Consider the following 22,550-nt stretch of genomic DNA (forward strand, 5'->3'; position numbering starts at 1 on the left):
TGATGACGAGAAGTCCGCTAGGAAGGAACTGGCAGGCTGAACATAGATACAGTGAGCCATCTGACGAGGTCTTCCGGACCGTTCAGTGGAGGATTGTGCTTAGTCAGGAGGCACAGCAGTACGCGCCCCCTCCCCTTATACCACAAATGAACAACAACAACCATATCTTAAAGCAGTCGGAATTCATGGTAGCGTACCTATCTGCATGACACTTTTTGCAGTTATGACTATGTCGAAGCTAGATACATACTGACACACGGACAGACAAAGCTAGTTTCCCCCCTGCCTAGCTTGATTGAATGAGCCTCATTGGGGCCCGGCTGGGCTCTTCATCCCCTGTCTGTCCCAGCGTGGGCAGGTGATTATCTCCCAGCAGGGAGGAGGAGAGGGGAGACGAGCCTGACCCCAGATCTCCAACTCATCAGGAACATTTGGGCTCAATTGTTTCGCAGAATTTCTTTCTCCGGTATCACTACTGTAGCAAGAGTGAAAGAAACCCACATGCTGTGCCCTCTCTCTCTCTCTCTCTCTCTCTCTCTCTCTCTCTCTCTCTCACACACACACACACACACACACACATACACACACACTGTGTGAACCCCCCCTGTGGCAGGTTAAACACCGATCTCAAGTTGACCTCCACCTCTCATCAGTGCTAAGACTCGTCACTGGACCGGAGAGAGGTAATGGTATGTGTGCATGTAGATGTGCACATGCCCGTGTGTATGTATGTGTGCGGCAGCTATAAATACAGGGGCAGAGCAGGACTCCTGATTGACAGGTGTGAGTGTGGCATGGCGTGAGGCCCACTGAGCGATAACAATACCCCTGCTGGTGAGCTACTCCACTCGACTCATTTACACAAAGACCTCATGGGTCGCAGATAGCTAATGGAGCTTGATTGATGCACCAATCACTGATCACAGATCCTAATGGTATCTCTGGGCTGGATGGACGAGATGGGCTGGCTACTGCTGTATCTGTGTGCGTTTCAGGAGGGCTGAGAAGAGAAGCGTGTTCAACACCAGAGGCTCTGCGACGGAATCCTTCCACAGGCATAGACCATGGTGTGTTGGTTCGGTTTGGTTTTGCCATTGGGAACTTTGGACTCTCCCTGTAGCCAGAACCGTTCGGCTTCCGAGGAAAAACGGCTCTGTGTTCTACCGCTCAGAACCTCTGAGCTGGGAGAGTGCTGTGCTGCTCCCTGCGGGCCGAGCCCCAGAGCAGAGCGCAGGCCTGCCAGGGTGGGAAGCATTTCAACGTGAATTACTGTCCCTCCCCAAGCGCTGCCTCTTATTAGGGACCTCGGCCCCGCCGGCTTTACACAGCCCTCTAATTGATTGGCTTGGAGTGATGCAGGGTTCGCCTCACAGTCTCTCTCTGTCTGTGTGTGTGTGTGTGTGTGTGTGTGTGTAGCCTGCACTGGGAACCTTGAAGTGGAAGCTGTGAGACAAGCTGTTGTTCGTCACCTCTGATTCCTCTCGCTCGTTGCAACACAGTGTACGATGGCTGCGATTAGGACGACAAGGCAGGTCAGCCCTCACTGGATGTGCAGCAGCTGACTGGAGACACGGATCTCATGTGGACAACGAGCCACTCGAGTATGGGATGTGTGTTCGCACATTTACAACCATGTTTTGAATGGCTCAAAAAGTAGATTGTCAACATATGCAGGCAAAAGCAGACTTTATTCCCCTTGTTTCCTGCGTCACACGACTGGATGAACCCACTGATTGGCTGAGTCTGTGTGTTTTTGGAAAACGACAAAAACAATATATTTTACTCAAGGACGTTCAGTAACTGCTTCTTTTCTCCTCTTCTTCTTCCACTTTGTTTTCTTTTGGCAGTGTGCTCTCATAAAAATAAAAAAATCTTGTCCCCAACCGCTGTGTACGAAAGCCAATATTAAAACCGTCAAAACAGAACTCAAAATAACAGCGATGACAGCAAGAACAACCATAATACCAACGATAATAACAATAATGATAATAATAATCATGGATAAAGGTAGCAATAAATAGGGTTGGTGGAGTTAAGTGCGGGTAGGTGTGGTTTAAACAGGACACCGTGGGCACCAATGGGGGCGAGGGGGGGGGGAGGGTGGTGGTGAAGAAGGGTTAGGGTTAGATAGAGAGGGAGGGAGAGGAAGTGAATGGGTGGGTTACTGCACATAAAGTGACTGTTTGGTTGGGTCTCCCTTTTTGTCCCTCCCTTTGTCTCCATACAGACACAACATGGCTGGACTGGCCTCAGCATCCACTGTGCTTGCACACCATGTCCTCCTGGACCTTCTGCACCTCCAGCCAAACCTCTGTCTCTTAGGTGAGTCCCTAAATCCCACGGGCCTGGAGGACGGCAAGAGGAACTAGGGTGTGATTGGTTGAGAGTTGAGGGAAAAGGAGAGAGTACACGCCCCTTTAGTGTGGGTTGAGTGCAGAACGGGGAAGAGGGGAGATGGGAGCTTGGGGGAGGAAAGTCGATGTGTGTGGGTGAAGGGAGGGACTCCACCTCCTGTAGGGATGGTTAGTCTTTCTGTGGAGTAGCAGGATAGCGTCTGCAGTCTGCATCGTGAGAAATTGGAGCTCCTCTGCATTTGGTCTCAGGTCGGTTAGTGGGTGTGACCCCATGTTTGGTGTGTGGGTGTTGTAGAGACAACAAGGAGAGCAGTCACTGGAAAGAGAAGGTTAGACTCCAACTGGGTCTAGCTGCATGTTTGGGATCGACTAATATAAAGAGTGGTGAAGATGATACGTGACCATGATAATATGTTCCTACTCTGTTGTAGACAGAAGACCACAGACTGGTGTGTTTGTGTGTGTGTTTGATACTTCCTCTGTGTAAAACTATATCTAACCAATGCCCTCTCACAGAATATCCCTGCTCCTTGCTGCTGAGGTAACTGTGTATGTTCATGCTATCATTCTGATAGCCCACAAGGCTTTGTCAGAGAGGTTGATTAGAACTCACGCCTGTTTGTTTGTCTATCTGTCTGTCAGTGTGAGTCTGCTCATTTGAATCCCTGTCACTTCCTACTCAGTCCTCCCACCAATTCTCAGTCGTTGACCTCTCTCACTCCTCTATCCCTCTCTCCTTCCCTCCCCTCTCTCTCTCTCTCTCTCTCTCTCTCCGTGTTTGTCTCTGGGGTCTTTATCTCTGGTAGTCGGCCTGCTCTCGGGGGCTGGAGGAGGAGCTACTGGGGCCTCGGGGGTGAGTGTGTCCCTGGTCCTTGGCCTCGTCCTGGGTTTGGCTGTTCCCAGAGGGCGGGGCTAGATTCGTGGGGACCGCGGTCGTCCCTCCGCCTGCTCCTCCTCCATCCGAGGAAGGGTACATCTCCTCATGGCCGTCCTCGCTGGACTCTGGGTCCTCGGAACCGGAGAGAAGCTCCTCTTCCCGGTACTCGCTGACATCCACGCCCCCAGCGACGGCCAATCCCTCCCCCAGCTCCTTCAGCCGGCCGTGGTGCTTGACGTGGTAGCGCTGGTTCTGGAAGAACTTGATGATGGTGTGTTTGGGCAGGTCCAGCTGGGCGGAGAGGGTGTGGATGGCCTCCTGGTCCGGGTACAGCCCCACGTCCTGGATGAAGCTCTGCAGGATCCCCAGCGCCTCTAAGGAGATCTTGGTGCGTGATCGAGGCTTCTTGGCGCACGTGTTTCCACTGCTTCCTGTGAGGCCGCCGCCGCCTCCTGACCCGGCGGTCTGTGGGCCGTCGTCATTGGCGGAGGCAGGCAGAGGGTCCTCTCTCATGGGGGAGTGGTGGTGGTCCTTCAGGGGCTGTGGAGGTGGTCTGTGCAACGCCTGGCGAGAAAGACAGTAGAACTGGTTAGTGGGGTGTGGTGACCCCTCATCAACTAATTCGATACCACATTGTGTGTGTCTGAGTGTGTGTGTGTGTGTGTGTTTGTAGGTGTATGTATGCATAGGAAACAAAAGCGTCATAGCTCACATGCCAACCCTGAACACATTCATGTCTCTCTGCTCTGACCTGAGGCCTCGGTTGGAGTTTTAATAGTCGAGTTTTAATAGTAAAACTCACTGTTTATCTAGACCAACAAACCCTGAACCAACTCCCTTTACAGTAAGATGTGTCCCCCAAACCACCCCAGCTCCAGCCAGTTCCTTGCTCACAATTTAAATGCAGTGCCACAATGTTTGTTTATAGGTGCAGTCTTGGTATTGGTACTCTGATTCTCCTCACTGGTTTTCTGTCTCTGCGACTACACCTTCTCCCGGCACCACCCTCCCTGCCCCTCCACCCCCACCCTCCCTGCCCCTCCACCCCCACCCTCCCTGCCCTTCCACCCCCACCCTCCCTGCCCCTCCACCCCCACCCTCCCTGCCCCTCCACCCCCAACCTCCCGGCCTCCACCACCACCCTCCCAGCTCCTCCAGTCAGGAATACAGAGCTATAAATCTGTGGTGCATTAAAATTAAAGGACCCACATAAAGATAATAGTCAGTCGCCTTTCTCTGCCTCTTCAATAATGACAGGGTATTACTTAAATAATATCGAGGGCCAGACCAGACCATGAAATTGCTCTGATTTCGCTTGTGGGGGCTTTTGGGTCCGAATGATTTACAGAAAGTGTAGGGTTGCAGTTTTTTTTACCCTCACACCCTCTCTAATTCTATCTGTCAGTTATGGGCTCGTCCACGACCGTGTGAAACTAACAGCAACCACACAGAGAGGATTGAGAAATAATGATGACAGCGGTGGAGAGACGGAGACAGAGGAGTTTGATAGCTGTCTGTTTGCTGGCCTAACAAGGACCACACACATGCGTACTGTATACACAAACACACACATGTGCACATCCATATCCAGTAAAACAATACAACTCTTAATAGGTAAATTGAGGGTAAGGCATAGTGAGCTTACAGCCCCACCCTTTGTAATGATCGGTCACATGCACACACACACACACACACACACACAGACACAAATACACACACACAGGCCTGTTCTCCTTCATGCGCTAATGATGATGTCCGTGGTAGGGAGAGAGATTAGAGCCAAACCCTCATAGCTCTCTTTTTCTCCCCCGTTCTTTCTCCTCTCTGTTTCTCCTTTGTCTTTGTCCTCCCAGCAGTTTCCCCTTTCTTCTGTTGTGTTTCTCCTCCTCTCCTCTTTCTCCTCTTCCCTCTTTCCTACATCGCTATCTGCTCAGCCTTCTTTCTCACTTCTCTCGTCTCTTTGTCTGTCACTTCTTCCCTCCTGTCTTCTCTCCTCCTCACTCCATCCTTTCCCCTGTCTAATGCTGAGGGACACTAATGAAGTGAGCTTCTGCCAAGCCAACGTTGCTCAAGCTCAGACTCAACCACAACTCTAATATAGCCTTCTTCCCTCCCTCCTTCTTTCCCTTCCAGTCTGCCCTAACAGACCTTTCCCCATTTCTTTCATCCTTCTGCCTCCTTGAGACCCTGATTCTACACCGTTACCCTCCACTAACCCTCCTCATCCCTTTGTAGCCATGGTAAATCCCCATTTTGTTCACCATGTCAGTCACTTTCATGGCTGCACAACAGTGATCCTTGCCCACAACCACAAATCACTGGGATCTTTGAAAAGAGGCAGTTCTTCTCATGGAATAATTTGACTTTCTTTTCTCGATTCAAACCAAGCAAGATTGTGAGTTCGTTGCTTTGGAGTAAAAACGTTTCATTTTAAATGCAAATCAAGGCAAATTACAGCATGGAACTATGAAAGAATTTTATAACATGAAATATGAATCCTCTCCTTAATGAGGGCTGGTCCTCCAGGGGCCAGTGTGTTGAATGCATGTGTGGGTGTTTGTGTGCGTGTTTTTGTGGGTATGTGTGTGTGTAGGTAGTTACCACCAGAGACACCATTAACACGTAGATAAATACGTAATGATGGAAAATTCACTTTTCTCTCAATGTTCTGCATGACTTCACCTTTCCTGTTAATCAGAGTGTTCTTTCATCTCTCTTTCTGTGTGTGTGTGTGCCCAGGGAAGAGATGAGTTTAGATGTGTTTGTTTTTTCTGTTGTGTGTATGTGTGTGTACACATACTAGTTGTACACTGATGTATCATAAAGGGTTGTATGAATGTCAAGTTACTGAGACAGTATGGATAGGAAGTGTGCCCGTTCACTATTCGTGAGTGAGCCTTCTTCTGTGTGTGTGTGTGAGAGAGAGAGTGCGTGTGTTTGAGTGTTAGAGTACGTTTATTGGTGAATCGTGTGTTTTGTATTTATTCCACTTATTTGTAATTAAAGCATTAAGTTAATTGGGCTTGCTGAGCTTCAGTAAAAGTCAGAAAAATAAAACCCAGAAATAACGAGAGAGAGAGAGTGATAGAGAGAGAAAAAAAGAGAGAGAGAGGGAGAAAGAAAGAAAGAAAAAAAAAGAAAAGGGGGGCAATGGAGTTAAGAAAAAGGGGGCTTTTGGCAGGGGCCTTTCTAGTGTAGCACTCTGGGGGTCCCCAAGCCCACACTGGGGTCTCAAGAACATCTACCACCACCAGCACGCAGCAGAATCCAATTTAGCAAAAACAATAGAGAAATTATTCATAAGGGCAGCGTCCGCCAAATTAGCACAGGGATGCACTTACTGCTAAACTCATATAAATATGTGCTGTTGATAGACCAGGGGAATGAAGCAGCCAGTGTCAGAACAGGGTCACTCATGGAGAAATGTGATGCTGGTCCCACAGGGGACTAGAGCAAGGCAGAGCTGGGCCACACACACACACCCACACCCATACACACACACACAGGCGTACAAACACACCCACACGGACACACACACCACCTGTGGAGCTAATGGGCATGCACTGCCGCTGACTTTGTTGACTCCCACAGTCCCCAACACGCAGACACAGCACACGCCACACGCTAACAGCATGGTGTCCCATGCAGAAAGGCTGACCTAGACATACTACACACACGCACATGAACACACATGCCGCCTAACCATCACCCACACATTGATACACAAGCGGCGTGAGAAGGTTTATTATTGATAAATCGTATTCAGTCAGTATGTACCCGTGTCATATGCACAGAATATAGCATCATAATAAGGAACTGTGTGTGTGGCTGCTGTGGTCCTGACACAGTAAGGACTGCCTCTCCCCAGATCAAGTCCCGGCACCCCCAGGCTCCAGCCAGCCTGCCACCACAGACCACACATGTGTCCCAGCTGCTACACACACTCACACACACACACACACACACACACGCACACGCACACCACACCAAAACATGCACACACAGTGGGACATTCCCATAGACCGTATACACCCTTACATTCCATTAAAACATCCATAAATCGCCTCATCTTCTCTATGATCATCCTTCCACCACACATTCCCTCCATCACTCTCTCTGTCCCCTCCTACTCTCATCTACGGTAGGTGTGGCTGCCCAAAATCCCTCCGTGGAGGGGTGATTAGACATGGAAGTAGCGGGTAGGGCCAGACGGGGCTGGCTAGTATATTTAGTCTGCTCTGGCCTGGTCTGGGTTCTGTGTCAGAGCAGAGGTGGAATGTGTTAATGGAGTCACCACAGCTTCCTTCCTGGCCTGAAGCACACTGCTCTGGGATTAAACGCAGGGGGATGACACAAGAGGATGTGTGTTGGAGAGTGTGTGGTGGTGCGCACGCCCCCTCCTCTCCTCAACTCCTCGCAGCCCTCCCCACGTGTCCCCACTCCTCCTCCTTCCTCAGCCCTCCGTCACCCCCTCCCTCGTCTAATAAGGCATTTCCTCACCCGTACCACCCCTCATCTCTGATCCAGAAGTCCCGTCCCATGTTCCCAAACGTCAGCATGTCGCTCACAGATCTGAGGCTGTTGTGTTGAGGAGATCAAGTGAAAGCCATGATGCCATCTTTCCCAGAGTCAGAGGTAAACAGTGAGGACACAAACTTCTGCAGCTACTGCGAAGTATGTTGGCTCTGAAATGCTACTAGGACTGTAGGGAAGTGTGTGCATATGTGAAAGTGTGTGTGTGTGTGTGTGCGTGCGTGTGTGTTTAGTTTTTATAATGCATAAATGCATGCGAGTCCTCTGTGCATTTACAGTAATTCAGTAACAACCCTGGCTGGCAATAAGAAAAGTCCATTTAATCAAATGTACATGTGTGCGAGTGTGTGCCTGTTAGTGTGTGCAGATGTGTACGTGTACTCCATTATTCCAATAAATAAATAATGAACAAACAAGTCTGGGAGAGTGAGTGAGGGAGGGAGGGAGTGAATAACTTAGGGAGAGTGTGAGTGAGTGAGTGAGTGAGTGAGGGAGTGAGGGAGGGAGGGAGTGAGGGAGTGAATAACTTAGTGAGAGTGTGAGTGAGTGAGGGAATGAATAAGTATGTGAGTGACTGAGCAAGTGACTAAATGAATGAATGAGACAGTGAATGAGTTAGGGAGTAAGTCAGTGAGTAGGTCAGTGAGTGAGTGAGTGGTTGAGTGAGTGAGTGTGTTCTCACCCTGTGGGTCAGCAGGCAGGTGCAGGACAGTGTGCAGCCGCTCGCTGTGGTGGTGCCGGGACTCCTCCTCATAGACCAGGTCTCTGTCGGTCTGAGGCAGGGCCAGGAACCGCCGGATGGTGCACAGGTTCTCCCACAAGGTCCGGTTCTCCGGGCTCGGGTTCTCCTTCCAGCGCAGCAGCTCACACAGCCAGCCCTGAGGGAGAGAGAGAGAGAGAGAGAGAGAGAGAGAGAGAGAGAGAGAGAGAGAGAGAGAGAGAGAGAGAGAGAGAGAGAGAGAGAGAGAGAGGGGAGAGAGAGAGAGAGAGAGAGAAGAGAGAGAGAGAGAGAGAGAGAGAGAGAGAAGAGAGAGAGAGACATAAATTTGATTATCTCTGCTAGACTAGTCCAGTCTTTGACACCAGCTGTTGTGTGCATCCATCCTCCCCTTGCATGCAGTGTGAATAACCTGATCAGCTCTCTCTCTGTCTCTCTTTCTCTCTCCATCCCCCTCTCCCTGTGCCCTCCGCATCCCTCGCTCCGTCAGGCCAGCTGCAGCAGATGGGTGCAGTCAGCCATGACCCCCAGCCACCCCCGAACCCTCCAACCTGGGAGACCTCGCTAACCACAAGCTGCCACACACATATATGCATGAACAAGCACACACACACCTGAAGGTTTGCATACACACAAACACACCCACACTTGAACACACGTGCACTGTTAAACGCACGTAGTCACACACGCGCTGAAGCACACAGTGACAGCAAATAGTCAAACAGACCTATCAAGTCATACCCGTCTATAACCAGAACCAAGTCAAGGGGTCAGGGGTCAGACTAGGTTCTTACCTGGCTCTTGTTGGCGGCCACTTTTGCAAACAGTGCCTGGGACACCTTGGCTCTCTTCATCTCCTGCTGGATCTCGTCGTAGATGCCTGAGGTGATGTTCACCAGGGACTCCAGCTTCAAGGGCAGGTCTGGGGCCGGGCCTGGTGGCTTTGGCTAGAGAGAGGAGGGTGGGAGTGGAGGTGGTGGGGTCAAGGAGAGAGGAGGAAGGAGAGGTGGTAGGGATGGACGAGGAATCAAATATAAAAGTCAGTTGTCCACCACCAAGTAAGCATGACAGGCAATCAGTTGATCAGTCAATGTTTTGAAAAATGTTAGTGCATGTACATCTATACTTCCTTCCATGTTCTAACATGGACCATGTTTATAGATGAAAGTCAGTATGTCCTTCTCTTACATCTGCTTTGTAGTTTCTGTTTGAATTAGTGTGCCCTGAATTTCACTTAGCTTTTGTACACAATGTTTGAAGCTGCATGCAGGGACAAGCCATCTCACATTCCCCCAGAATAAACGATGCTACGATAATGTATACAGACATAATAATGATAACACACAATGCATCTCTGATTTAGATCAGAGTTCAGGTTGGTCTTGCATCAGAGAATACGAGTGTATGTGTGTGCATGTGTGTTAGAGAGAGAGAGAGAAAGAGCAAGAGAGGGACAGAGAGAGAGAGAGAGAGAGAGAGAGCGAGAGAGAGAGAGAGAGAGAGGAGGGAGGAGAGAGAGAGAGAGAGAGAGAGAGAGAGAGGGAGAGAGAGAGAGAGAGAGAGAGAGAGAGAGAGAGAAAGAGAGAGAGAGAGAGAGAGAGAGAGAGAAACATTTGATTGTTAAATAATGCATACCGAGTTAGAGATTTTGGTTTTATTCTTCCAAATAGAGGCCCAGGCATCTGGAGTTAGCTGCTCATCCAGGGTTCTCTCCCAGACCTTCTGTACAGAACCAAACGGAAACCAGGTCAGACTATAATCAATTAATCTTTGTCTCATTGTGTCTGAACATAGTTCTGTAATATCACATCTCTGTCTGTAAGCTAACAAGCACAGGCTTGTAAAACATTCTTCCATGTACTGCATTCTCTGCATGGGTAAGTACTCGCAATTTTAGATTTTTTTTAGATATTGTTTGAATTATATTTGCCCTTACATTGGTACGAAGTAAATATGTGTACTGTACATGCAGTAGGTGGAATATCATGGCCTTATGGTTTCACAAAATCTAAATTATCTACAGAACACAAAACAAATTCGGTCATTCTTCATCATGCTGGTCAAGACTGGAATCAAAACACAAAGCTAACAAAACACCAGGCAGGTTTACTGCCATGAACAGTCATGCACACTTGCATCCACACCAAACCTACACAAACACACATCCACAACACACACTCACATAAACGTCCGCACACACACACACTAACATCTACACACACAGAGACAAACACATGCACCCACGCATGCACCCAAACACACACCACACGCAGGCCCTGCTGCAGGTGAGTTTCAGGGGAGAGTGGCTTCATTTTGGGGGGGGGGGGGGGGGGGTGTAGGGTAGTTGCTACCTGTGAGAGGCGGGGGCCTCCGGGGCTGGAGGTAGGGGTAGCAGGCAGGCCCACAGGGGGGTTCATGCTGCGCTCGCGCTCCTCCTGGTAAATACGGTCACGCTCGCCCTCAGGGAGGTTCAGGAAGTTCTGCATGGCCTTCAGGTTGACCAGCAGAGACTGAGAAGCCGAGCGAGGATCCTCCTCCTTCCGCAGGATCTCCGACAGCAGGCCCTGGTGTACACACACACGCGGCCGGCAGCCACACACACACACACACACACCGCAGACGCACACATTTAGAATGAGAGCAGCCAACCGCTCCCATCGCACACAAGCAAAACGCAGACACGCACACGCGCCACACCACCTGCCCTCCCGGCAGTAGATAGGTAGGTGACCGCCCACCCCTTGCTCTGATGTGGGCTCCGTGTAAGCTCTAATGGGGCGTGACGGCGCCCGCCGGAACCTCAATGCACCAGGTGCGTGTGCTGCTGGGAGGGTGGGGGAGGAAAGGGAGCCACGGCGAGCAGACACAGCAAGCCGCCGCCAGCCAGCTCTGCTTGCTTATCTCCCCCACCACACGGAGAGGTGGCCCGGACAGACCCTGGAGCCCGTGGGAGGGACCACAGGAATAGCCCTGCGGATGCACTGATTCAGCACGGCCGCGTTCAGGTGCTGTGTGGCCGTCTTCAGGCCCTGCAGCCACGCTCGTTTATGCCACTTATGTTCACTTCCTTTATACTCTCTCTATCGTTCCTCGCCGCCGCCCGCCACCCACCACACCTCCAGTTTCCTACTCTAGACGACCCCCCCCCCCACCCCAAACACACAGACAACACACATCCAGCTCCGCACCCTTTTTGATCCCACCCCACACACTCATCAAAGCACACCTCCAGTTCCATACCCTATACGCCACTACTGTACCACTTGCCCACTATACCCCATGTCCTCCCATGCCCCAGACCCCTCCAGCCAGCATTACATTATAAGTACCTGTGTGCGGTTGAAGGCCACGCGAGCGAACACTGCCTGGGAGACACTGGCCCTCTTCAGCTCATCTCTGACCTGCTGGTAGATGTCAGTGGAGACCTCTGCTGCCGACGGGTTGTTCCCCAGGTCGCCTGGAGCCCCGCCCTTACAGGGCCGCGGGATGGGAGGGTGGTTGAGAAACTGCTGGTTGAGGGCCTGGGGGTGCTGGTGGGCTAGCAGGCGGCTAACGGCTAGCTGTTGGTTGATGAGGTGGGCCATGGCTAGCTGCTGCCTGACTAACTGTGGGGAGAGCTGGGGGGAGAGGAGCCCTCCTGGTCCCAGCAGGGGCTGGAGTCCGGCAGGGGGAGGGGGTGGTTGGGGAACCTGGCCACGGAGAGGGGGGCTGTGGTGGAGCTGGCTGTGGGGAGAGGGCTGCTGTTGGGTCTGCTGCTGGGAGGGTTGAGAGGGGGCCTGGGAGTCTCCAGAACCTCCCTTAAGAAGGGGGCCACTAGTCCCACCCCCGAGGTGGCTGAGCTGGGCCAGGCCGGCCAGGTGAGGGGGGGGTCTCTGACCAAGGACACAGAAGTCGGCCAGGCTGTCTCTCTCCACTGGGGGCACAAGGGAAAAGGCAAAGGGTGGTGAGTGTGGCCTTGATCAAATCAAAGGCATAAAAAAAACTGATAAAACCTGTTTCCTCACCTTTGATTTCCGAATTGTCTCTTCCACACCAGATCTTCTCCAGGTAGTCACCTGATAAACCAAACAAGTTCAGTGAGAAAGGGATCCCAGAATATATGAAACCCATATCAAAGCTCTCTGTTAGAGAAAGGGACTTTGGAGATACTGGTAAGTGGTAAGTCAAACAGCCAATGGCAGAACTCTAAATGTCTACATCTGGTGTTCTGTCAAGCAGAGAGCAGAACTAATATTAGAGACGTTGTATGGAACCTGACACTCCTTGGCTTGCATTTATTCTCCTCTTTCTCTCTGTTTTTATCTCTCACTGTCTCTCTCACTGTCTCTCTTCTCTTTCTGTCTTGTGTGTTTGGGTTTTGATCCGCATTTGTGCTGTGTAATCTTTAGCTTTTGGGTAATATGGAAAGGGTTGTGGGCGGCTGTGGTAAGGTGGTGTGTGTGTGTGTGTGTTTGTCGGTGTGTGTCTGTGTATGTGTGGGTGTGAGCGTGTGTGTGTGTGACAAGGGGGGAGGGTTATGGGGTTATAAACCACAGAGGAGAGAGGTTGTCACAGCCATTTTGGGTCATAAGGACATGAGGAGGCAGGGGAAGGGGGTGGTGGTCTGTTAAACTCCCTGTGGTGACAACCAAGGACACCAGTTGGTTCTAATAAGAACTGTGCTAAGCTTTCAATATAGCATGAATACAGACGCAAAGAGCTGTAACCATAAGCTCTTCTTCTGCCTTTACCCTCTCTTGAGGTTAACCCAGGGCCTAACTAACTAACCGCTGGCAATCAATGGGGCTTTTCTGATTGATTATGTGTCTGAGAAGTGCAGTAATGGTCGTTGTAGGTTTCAATATATTGGATGTCAGAGCGCTCACCCTTGATCTTCTTATATTTCTTATACCAGCGTCCAAACTCCTGGCATTTGGCCGTGGAAACATTGGCGTAGTAGGAGCTGTTCACTATTGACGAGATCATGCTCTGGAGAGGGGAGATAATGAGAGCGAGAAGGAGAAAGAGAGAGAGGGAGAGAGGGAGAGAGGGAGAGAGGGAGAGAGGGAGAGAGAGAGCATGAGAGAGAGGGAGAAATGTAAGAAGTCACACTCAACCTCGCACACACACAAACACAGAGTCCCCCCCCACACACACACACACACACATTGAAAAAGACAACACATTTATCATCATGGGAAGCCACCCAGGGAAACTCCAGCCAGGGCACACTTGGATTCTCCAGACCCAAGTCACACAGACACATATGCTTGCAATTGATGCTGAGATCAACACCCGCACAGGGAGCTCCATACACAGGCACAGACACATCAATCCCTCAGACCTGCCACACGCCTCCATAGGGAATGACGCGGTTTGCATTGAAGGTACAAGGGCATGGTTGACATCTTTGGCCAGGCTAGAGGACAGGCAAAGCCAGGTGTAGGGATAAAAGCAGTTTAAAAAAAAGTGTGTTAGTTACCTGTGACAGGGGACACTCCTTGGCCAGGGTGCTCTGGTTCATCTCCTTCAGCAGCTCCTTGAGGGCGTTCCTCACCGTGGCGTGGTTCCACTGCTCACACGGGATGTCCTCCAGCCTGGCGAAGCTGCCAGAACCAAGAAAACACACTTTGTTACACTCGACATTCGTATTCGAACCAGAGCCCCCGCCCAACTGACCCATTCTCTAGTTGTTCCACATTAAATCAGACAAAACTGAGATTATGTGCCACACATACGCAATCACCAGGGATACCGCTGTAAACAAACCTGAACGGAATGCAGCAACACAATGAAGACCACATTCCAACCATCTGGCGTTGATCTGACTTTATCTGTCTACCAGGACCCGTGCTGACTGTGACTTAATGTTGTAGGAGCAGATAAGAGATAAATCTAAGCTTGTTGGCCTGTCTATCTCTGGCTAACTTTCCACTCACAGTCTAGATATTGCAGTTCCCTATTTTATAAATATGGCACTGAGGGTCTACACTGAGCCAGTGTAGTTACCCAATTAGAGACAGTCGTTTAATTTGTAATCAAACTCAAATGTTTCCAGGGTTGGAATGTGTCTCTGCACATTCTATAGATAAAGCAGTGGACACTGGAGTAGAAGGATGTAGCTAGATGGTAAATCTGTATTGTAGCCTAACCCAAATAAGTCTCTACAGTGGTGTGTGTACTGCACGCATACTATCCACCTTTCCTCTCTTTTCCCCTCACTTCTACTCGCGGAATCACAAGAAAAGTCTGACCATGCCCTTGACCCTTGACCCCTGACCCCTGACTCTAACCTCTGCAGCTGGATGCGCAGGGTGACCATATGGTAGACCTCCATCAGCATGTCGGCTACTGTGGCCTCTGGAGCGTCTGTCAGGAAGTGAATGGGAAGAGGGTTCCAGCGGCCCACCTTGATGATGCCTGAGAAAGGGGGGAGAGACAGGGAGAAAGAGGGACGGTGAGAAATGGTTCCTATTTGTGAGAAACGTATCATCTTTATCAACACACACACACACACACACACACACCCACACACACTGTGAGGCTGAGTGAAAACAAGATGGTCTGGAGGTAACAGAGAAAGGTAAACTTCATTAACCGCTGTTGATCCCCCCCTCAGAACACAACCACAGTCTTGTTCCATGACATCACCACAGTGCTTAACCCCTGGTCATGCTGATGCCTGCCATGCTGCCCAGAATAAATCCTCCATGAAATAGAGATGCTGATGGAGCCCAGGCGCCCAGCCCAACGGCACCATGCCCCATCCACTGCTTGAACAGCCTGAATCTCCTTACACTACACACCCAGCACAAACAGGGGGGAAACACAGGGATTACTGTGTGTTTGTGTGTGTGTGTGTGTGTGTGTGTGTGCATGAGTGTGTGCATGTGTGTTTTCTGTCTAGGGTGTTGAACTTCATGGTGCTAACGTGCAAGTTGGCATGTGACTGAGTGTGTGCGTGTGTGTTCGCTGTCTGTTTGTGTTGATTTGTCCGTAGATATGTGTCTGAAGGTCTCTCTCTCTTCTTCTCTTTCCCAGCTGAACGGTTTCATCCTGGGCCATAAAACAGACAAGAGGGAGCCACACCTTATCTATTAGAGAGCTATCTGTCTCGGACGAGGCTCCCACCCAGTAGGTCTCCTTCACACACACACACACACACACAGATACACACACACAGATACACACATCTGAGACACACACAACGCTGCGGAGGGTCTGGGTCGTCCACACAACCACTCATCTGCTAATACACCCTCCATAAAACGGGTTAATCATCATGTGATCAATCCTAATAGGATGCAGTAAAGCAGGCCAGTGTGGTTTCAGAAATGCCGTGCTGTGGAGGAGGTGGGCTGTTAGACAGGTCCACTGCTGCCACTAATGTCCTTGTACCAACACTGCCGAAAACATTGAGCGCACCAGATAGTGTCTTAAGGAATCTCACTGCCCCGTCATGACAGTTCTGTCAAGACACTCACATATCGATTTAAACATTTATTGCAATTGAAATAGGTTTGTCTTAGGTGGTGGTTCTCTCTAAGGAGCAAAAATAAAGCCTGCCTTGGAGCAGCTAGCATAGCTCACCTACATACAATAACAAGGCAGAGAGCATTGTAAATGAATCCCCTGGAGAACAGGAAATAATATCAAGCTTAGTGTGCACCACAGCCCTTTTAACAAGCAAAGTCAAAGGTTCTACAGAGACCAACAGATCTGTATCAATAAGCAACCTAAAACCTCAGAAAAAGAGAAGACTCCCTGAAACTGAAGAAAGAGAGATGGAAGCAACCTCAGGAGGAGTCATTGATTGAGGAATCCCCTCCAGAGACATTTGGGGATGCAGAAAGATTATAACTAGAGCCTTTTCCCAATACATTAAAGAGCATTTCACAAATAAATAGTAAAGTCACACGCAGATGCATACAGTATTTAAGTCCCGTAAAGCAGAGGGCCTAGACCTTCAATTAAAACACCTGCAGTGATTGTGTAAGTGACGTCAGCTGATGAAATGACACGCCACCCAAGAGCCATGCCAGCAGCTAGCTTCACCCATTTTCTGCAAGACTAAAAATGTTTCTTATGAATGCTTCCTTGCTGTTTGTTAAAAAGAGTTTCTTTGTAGTTTATGGCTGTTCTTTCATGTTGCTTATAACTGTCAAACAGATCCTTCAAATAGAACCAATATGAGCAGAATAGAGAAAGAAGACTAAGGGACTCTTTTTTGGGGCAAAGCAGCCATGTAAACACTAAGAACCTCATAAAGTTGTATAGTATACAGTACATTTATGAGCAATGAGCACACACAAATACACACACACACACATACACACATACACACGTACACTCATACACACATACACACTGGACTCAGGCTTGAGCTGTGAAACATAAACAATGCTAATCTCATTACTATCCTCTAAATGAGAGCCAGACGGGGTCTGGACAACCTCCTCCCTCCATCGCTCTCTCACCCTTCAGCTTTCCTTCCCTGTGAGATCTCTGGCTCCCTCACACAATACAGGCTATCGACTAATACATCGCTTCTAATCAAACTATTCGAAGGAGATGTGACGTTTGCTCTACAAATTCAAGAGAACTCGTGTCTTACTTACCAGATACAAAATTGTTGAGGAAAAAAAGTTAAGGACACAGATGAAGACAATTTAAGTGTATCAGTTCCCCCCCCCCCCCCCCCCCCCGCCTCCTCTCTGGCCTCTCAGATCCTATTCTCTCTCTCCTGTCTGTGAGTGTTTATAGAGCTTGGTTGGCTTTGATTTCAGACAGGCCAGGCGGTTCTCCTTGTTGTCTGCTTGTGCAGCACAGAATCCAGGCTACCGCAGACTAACTGGGCCCTGGGGGAGCAGAGGAACCATAGACAAATCCTGACTGAACCATGTAACCCAAAAGGAAGGAATGGAATAGGAAGCAATGAAAACGATGAGGACAGAAGAAGTCCTGCCCTCAAAGACATTGTACAGGTCAGGATGAAACGCATAGATTGGGTAGACGGCAGACGTGCACTAAAAAGATGAAGACAAACACATGCCAGCGATCAGATGCCCACCCGCAGACACGCACACACACAGCAGTGGTGAATGCATTATTAATGGATCCATCATTTCTAGTTCTTTGTTATGAGGAGCCTGCCTCTTGTCCATATTTAAAAGTAGAAATCATTGTTCCCATTTCCACATTAAAATTCTCTCTCCCTGAGATTTTCTTTCATGTGGCTAACTAGTGGTTTGGCCTGTGTCTCTGTGTGCCCATCCACACAAACGCAAAACCATACAAAAACACACACCGCTCTCTCCCCCCCCCCCTTCTCTCTCTTTATTGCTCTCTCTCTATTTCTCTATTTCTCTCTTTCTCACACACATTTGTTCGATGGAAGTCATAATGGATACCCCAGCCTGCACACACACACACACGCAGGGTCGGTTCCAAACTGGTTCCAGGTTCTTCCCTGGCACTGTCCAAGGGAAACCCGACATCTTCGAGTCACACAACTGGTCACCGCTGCATCATAAAACGCCACTCTAATAGATATTTATTTTGCCATCTCCAGTTTTGGCCTTTCACCATCCATTGCAGAGGTGGAACCATCCATTATAGGACACTGAGACCCACATTTCACGACCCGGTTGCAGTTGTCCACTGCTATGTGACGGGCCATACCCCATCTTCATGGGGAGAGAGAACGAGGAGAAGTCAGTGGCCCGTCACAATATGGTACTGCGTGAGAGCCAAGAATGCTGTTCACAGTAGGCCTATATATGTTCAGTTGGATGGTCACTAACATGTTGACATGGTATGGCTGTCTGTCTGACCCTGGGGGACGTGGCAGAAACACACATCCAGCCTCTCTGTTTTGCTCTGTCCGATGATGACCACTGTTAACTGTCTAAAAAAACGAAAAGTACAGGTCTGCTCCATACCATTCTATAAAAGCCTTCAGACCCTTATAATTGAAATAAACAATATCTCCAGTTAATTGCTGACTGGGCTAATTAAAGAAAGGCCGTGGTCCTCCCAGGGCAGTTTAAATATACCGCTGGGACACAAGTATGCAGGGCACAATTCAAACAGGGAGAAAATAGAAGGACTGTGTAATTTTGGTTGTGGACCGCAGAGGAAAAAATGTATAATTTAAGCCAGAAATTATTCATTTAACATAAACGCTTGTTTTAAAAAACAAAAAGCATTCATTTTCATGAAGCTGAGGGGGGCAAGGGGATTTCACCAGTGTGTGTGTGCTGCTGTACAGTATTCAAACGTGTTTGTATGTATGTATGTGTGTGTGTGCATTTGTTTGTGACTATTTGACAGGGATCAAGGTGAGTAGCTGTATCTGTTGGTTACCAACTGTTTGCCCAGATTCTGATCATTTAGTCTGGCTTTGATAAGGACAATTGGATTGGTGTGGACAGGTGATCATAGTGAATTGCTATGAGAGAGAGAGAGAGAGAGAGAGAGAGAGAGAGAGAGAGAGAGAGAAGAGAGAGAGACAGAAATTTGATTATCTCTGCTAGACTAGTCCAGTCTTTGACACCAGCTGTTGTGTGCATCCACGAGAGAGAGAGAGAGAGAGAGCAGTTAATACGATATTTACATGGCCTCCAATGCAACCATATACATCCAGTTTCAAAGAGCAGCCCTAATATCCTGGCCGTTGATCAACACTCGATATTCAAATGATTCTTATTTGCATCGTATCATTGGAAAGCAGTAAAAGGAAATAAGAATTAAATGGAAAATAGCCCACAGGCTAACTGAAACATAGACCAGGTGCCTAATGTTAGAGTTTCTTTCAGGGTGTGAATATAGTTCATCCTGATGATAAAGATTTATTTCCTTGAGATCCTTATTCTATCCTTATCAATCAATCAGCCAGTTGTGTGCAGGTTAATTGGAGTCCCTGAAAGAGTCATGTAGGTGAATGGAATTGGGGGTCACAGGGTACATGGTAGGTTTGGGGTAGCCTGGCAGAGCAGAGGGGGAAAGGAGGAGTGTGACTGAGGAGAGAGGAGAGATAAGAGTTGTTGACCTTGAAGCAGTAAAGTGGGATTACCTGTGCACGAATACGCAGACACACATTATCACAGCATGGAAGCACCATTACAAACGTGTCTTCGCGTATCACAATAGGCCTTTGCCCCTAATGAAAGGGCCTATCTATATATCCAAAACAGAGTTTTCAGAAGAGTATACACTCACATATAAATTTAAGGGTGGCTAAAAGTGGATGGGTTTATGCAAGTGTATGCTGCTAGCTTCACTTGTTTCTCGAGTCGCCATTGACTAACGTGCAGTAGTTCTCCAGTTGGAATTGTCTGCATACTTTACAGAAGTAAACTCCACTGTCCTTTTGAAGATGACAACCATGTGTGATACCGTGAATCACTGTGTTATTAGGCTGCTCGCATAGCACTCAGCGCCATAAACATTCTCACTCATACACTAATGCTCGCTAACACATTTCCATACACACATGAACACAGGCACTGGCACACACAAATAGTATTTTTAGCTGTTGAAGGGACGAGACTCATTCCTCAACTCTTTGTTCTGACTTTAATGACTTTTTCAGACTGTTAAAAAAAAATGCTTTAGTCTCCAGGCCTTCCATGGCAACTTAAGAACATACTGGAACAGTGTCCAACTGAGCAATGGCTACAATCATTAGGTTCCATTATGCAAGCTAGTCCTAGATCAGATGGTAACTGAGCAGAAGCTGAAGCCTTTATGGCTGGTGATATGAATCCACTGAGTCATACTGTCTAGAGCTGGCTCTAGATCAGCTGTTAACTCTGCTGCTGTATGAACTGGTCCCAGAACACTGGTCCCAGAGCAGCGTGTGACTCACCGTGGGCCTGGGCTGCAGAGCTGTGTGAGTACCCCAACGCCAACAGAGCCGTCTCCACCAGCTGGGAGAACAGGATGTCCTTCCTCACCAGGACAAACTCGGCATGCTCCTCACGACCCTCCGCCTCCACCTGCACGCCACTCTCCCCGCTCTGCTCCACCACGCAGAAGACTGGGATCATCAGACCTGGGGACGGGGGTGGGGGTGGGGGGAAGAGAATGTTAAGACATGACAGTTGGACTGAGATTCGGTTTATTTAGGGAAAAATGACCTACCATCCGTATGATACCTTTCCTGCACGATAACTTTCCTGTACAATAACTGTCTGATGAAGGCCTGCTACAGTGAATGTTATCTTAAACAGTTTTTTTAGATAAAGTGTTTTGTCAGTAAGATATTGCAATTGTTTTCATTAGTGTGCTAGGTTCCTTCTAAGTAAAGTGAGATAAGGGGAAACAATTGTTATCACAACGGACATGCAAAGACAGTATTCAAAGGTTTTATTGACTATATTGAAACATTGTCAATACTGAAATAAACCTGGCACCAATGATATCTGGTATCATTACCAATTGTCTAAACTTCAAAGTTTTAACAATTCCTAAAACAATTTTATAATTTTGTACTATTCATTAAATCTGGCCATGCTGACATTCACAGTAAATTCAAACTACAGGGGTTGGTTGATTGGGATTCAAACAAGGTAATAAAAGATTAAACTTGCCGTTACTTATCACACATTGGACATGCAAATTTATTACACAGTTGTGGTACTGAACAGTAAGTTCTCTGTAACTGTCAGAGAGGTTGCTAGAGGGTAGCCTAGCGTCCTGTGAAGACAGAGGGGGGAGCATTTGAAAGGCTAGAGCCAGAACACTTTTCAGCTTCCAAATTACAAAGCCATAGAGACACATTGTTTTCAGTAAAAGCTTGAAAGAGTGACAGCACCGAGTACCAAGATGATTGGTGCTTATGTTTCACAAGCGTTAAGAGCTCAACGCGTGCAATGTAAGTACACAAAGTATCACGCCTAACTGCTTTATGGTCGATCCTCTCAGACTCGCACATATTTGTAGAAAGGAGAAGCTGTCTAAAAATACCAAAAACATGTTGGAGCTTCAGCCTGGGGGTATTGTGTGTAGACAGGTGACGGAAAAAAGGAGTCAAAGACGTCCCAACCCACTCCAGTGCTTATTTCCATAATCATCACTTTTCCAGACTTCTACCCCACAATCATATATGCTGTGCTTCTGGCTCACGCTGCCAGCAGCATTCCCCATTCACCAATATCAGGCTTTTTCCTAAAAGGTTTCTGGTTTGGGCCACCTGTCGCCTGGCAATTAATTAAGGCCCTGAAAAGAAATGATGAACTGAGAGCATTAGGCAACGTCCCAGCACTAATAATAAGAGCATGGCAGAATGCAAAGTCACACACACGCACACACTTGCACACACACACACATTCCAGTCATACTGTATAACCACACACGGCCATGCCCCCTACCCATATACACATGCACACTCTCCATGCATACACATGATGTGCATCAGCATTAGACCTGCTTCTCCCTCCCCTTGTTTTAATCAGTCAATTCCTATATTTCTATTTCCTTCCCATTAATCACGTAGCTTCCAGTTCTCTGGGCTCTTATGGAGTGAATTACACACTGGAGCTCTGAGCCAATTCAAGTAAGTGAATTTCCCCCAACAGGGAAATATAACTGTCAACACAGAGCAGCTCCAAGCAGTTCTCTCACTTTCACTTTCTCTCCTTCCCTCTCGCTCGCTCCATCTCTCTCTCTCTCTCTTTCTCTTCCCCCTCGCTTTCTCTCTCTCCTCTTCTCTCTTTTTCTCTATCTCTCTTACATGTTCTTTACTTTGATGTTTCCACAAATTCTATTTGCTGTGTATAGGGTTAGCATTATGGAATAGCATAATATATACTAGTATATACTAGTATGTTGCTGTGTTGCTATTATCTGAAGCCGACAAGAGATTTGGAACAACAGCAGCATCCACATGTTATGAGAGCCTTTCGAATTCTCTGCTTTGATACATTTTAACAATATGTATGTTTGTATGTATGCAGAGTAAGTGAGGTGTAAGGGTGGCAGTGTATTTATTAGTATGTGTGTGCTACTGCTGATGAGTTTACTTTCATCAAAGACGACCCCTCATTACAGACAAACCCCACGGAAAAGGAAGAGGAGAAAAGCCCTT

The 22,550-nt window shown here is 48.4% G+C and overlaps 1 protein-coding gene across 1 annotated transcript in view; it reads right to left on the minus strand.

Annotated features, from left to right (window-relative positions):
- Positions 1-517: 517 nt before the first annotated feature.
- Positions 518-22,550, minus strand: part of satb2 (SATB homeobox 2) — a 31,830-nt gene continuing 9,797 nt past the window's right edge. Inside the window, exons 3-13 of the mRNA XM_067227796.1 lie at positions 20,331-20,516; positions 14,755-14,881; positions 13,944-14,067; positions 13,348-13,450; positions 12,487-12,537; positions 11,812-12,395; positions 10,834-11,046; positions 10,118-10,204; positions 9,277-9,429; positions 8,455-8,642; positions 518-3,823 (exon numbers count right to left, since the gene is read on the minus strand). Coding sequence (XP_067083897.1) covers positions 3,148-3,823; positions 8,455-8,642; positions 9,277-9,429; positions 10,118-10,204; positions 10,834-11,046; positions 11,812-12,395; positions 12,487-12,537; positions 13,348-13,450; positions 13,944-14,067; positions 14,755-14,881; positions 20,331-20,516 — 2,492 coding nt within the window. The 3' untranslated portion in view covers positions 518-3,147. The remainder of the gene's footprint in view (positions 3,824-8,454; positions 8,643-9,276; positions 9,430-10,117; positions 10,205-10,833; positions 11,047-11,811; positions 12,396-12,486; positions 12,538-13,347; positions 13,451-13,943; positions 14,068-14,754; positions 14,882-20,330; positions 20,517-22,550) is intronic.

This window comes from Osmerus mordax, chromosome 2 (genome assembly GCF_038355195.1).
Source record: "Osmerus mordax isolate fOsmMor3 chromosome 2, fOsmMor3.pri, whole genome shotgun sequence".
NCBI lineage: Eukaryota > Metazoa > Chordata > Actinopteri > Osmeriformes > Osmeridae > Osmerus > Osmerus mordax.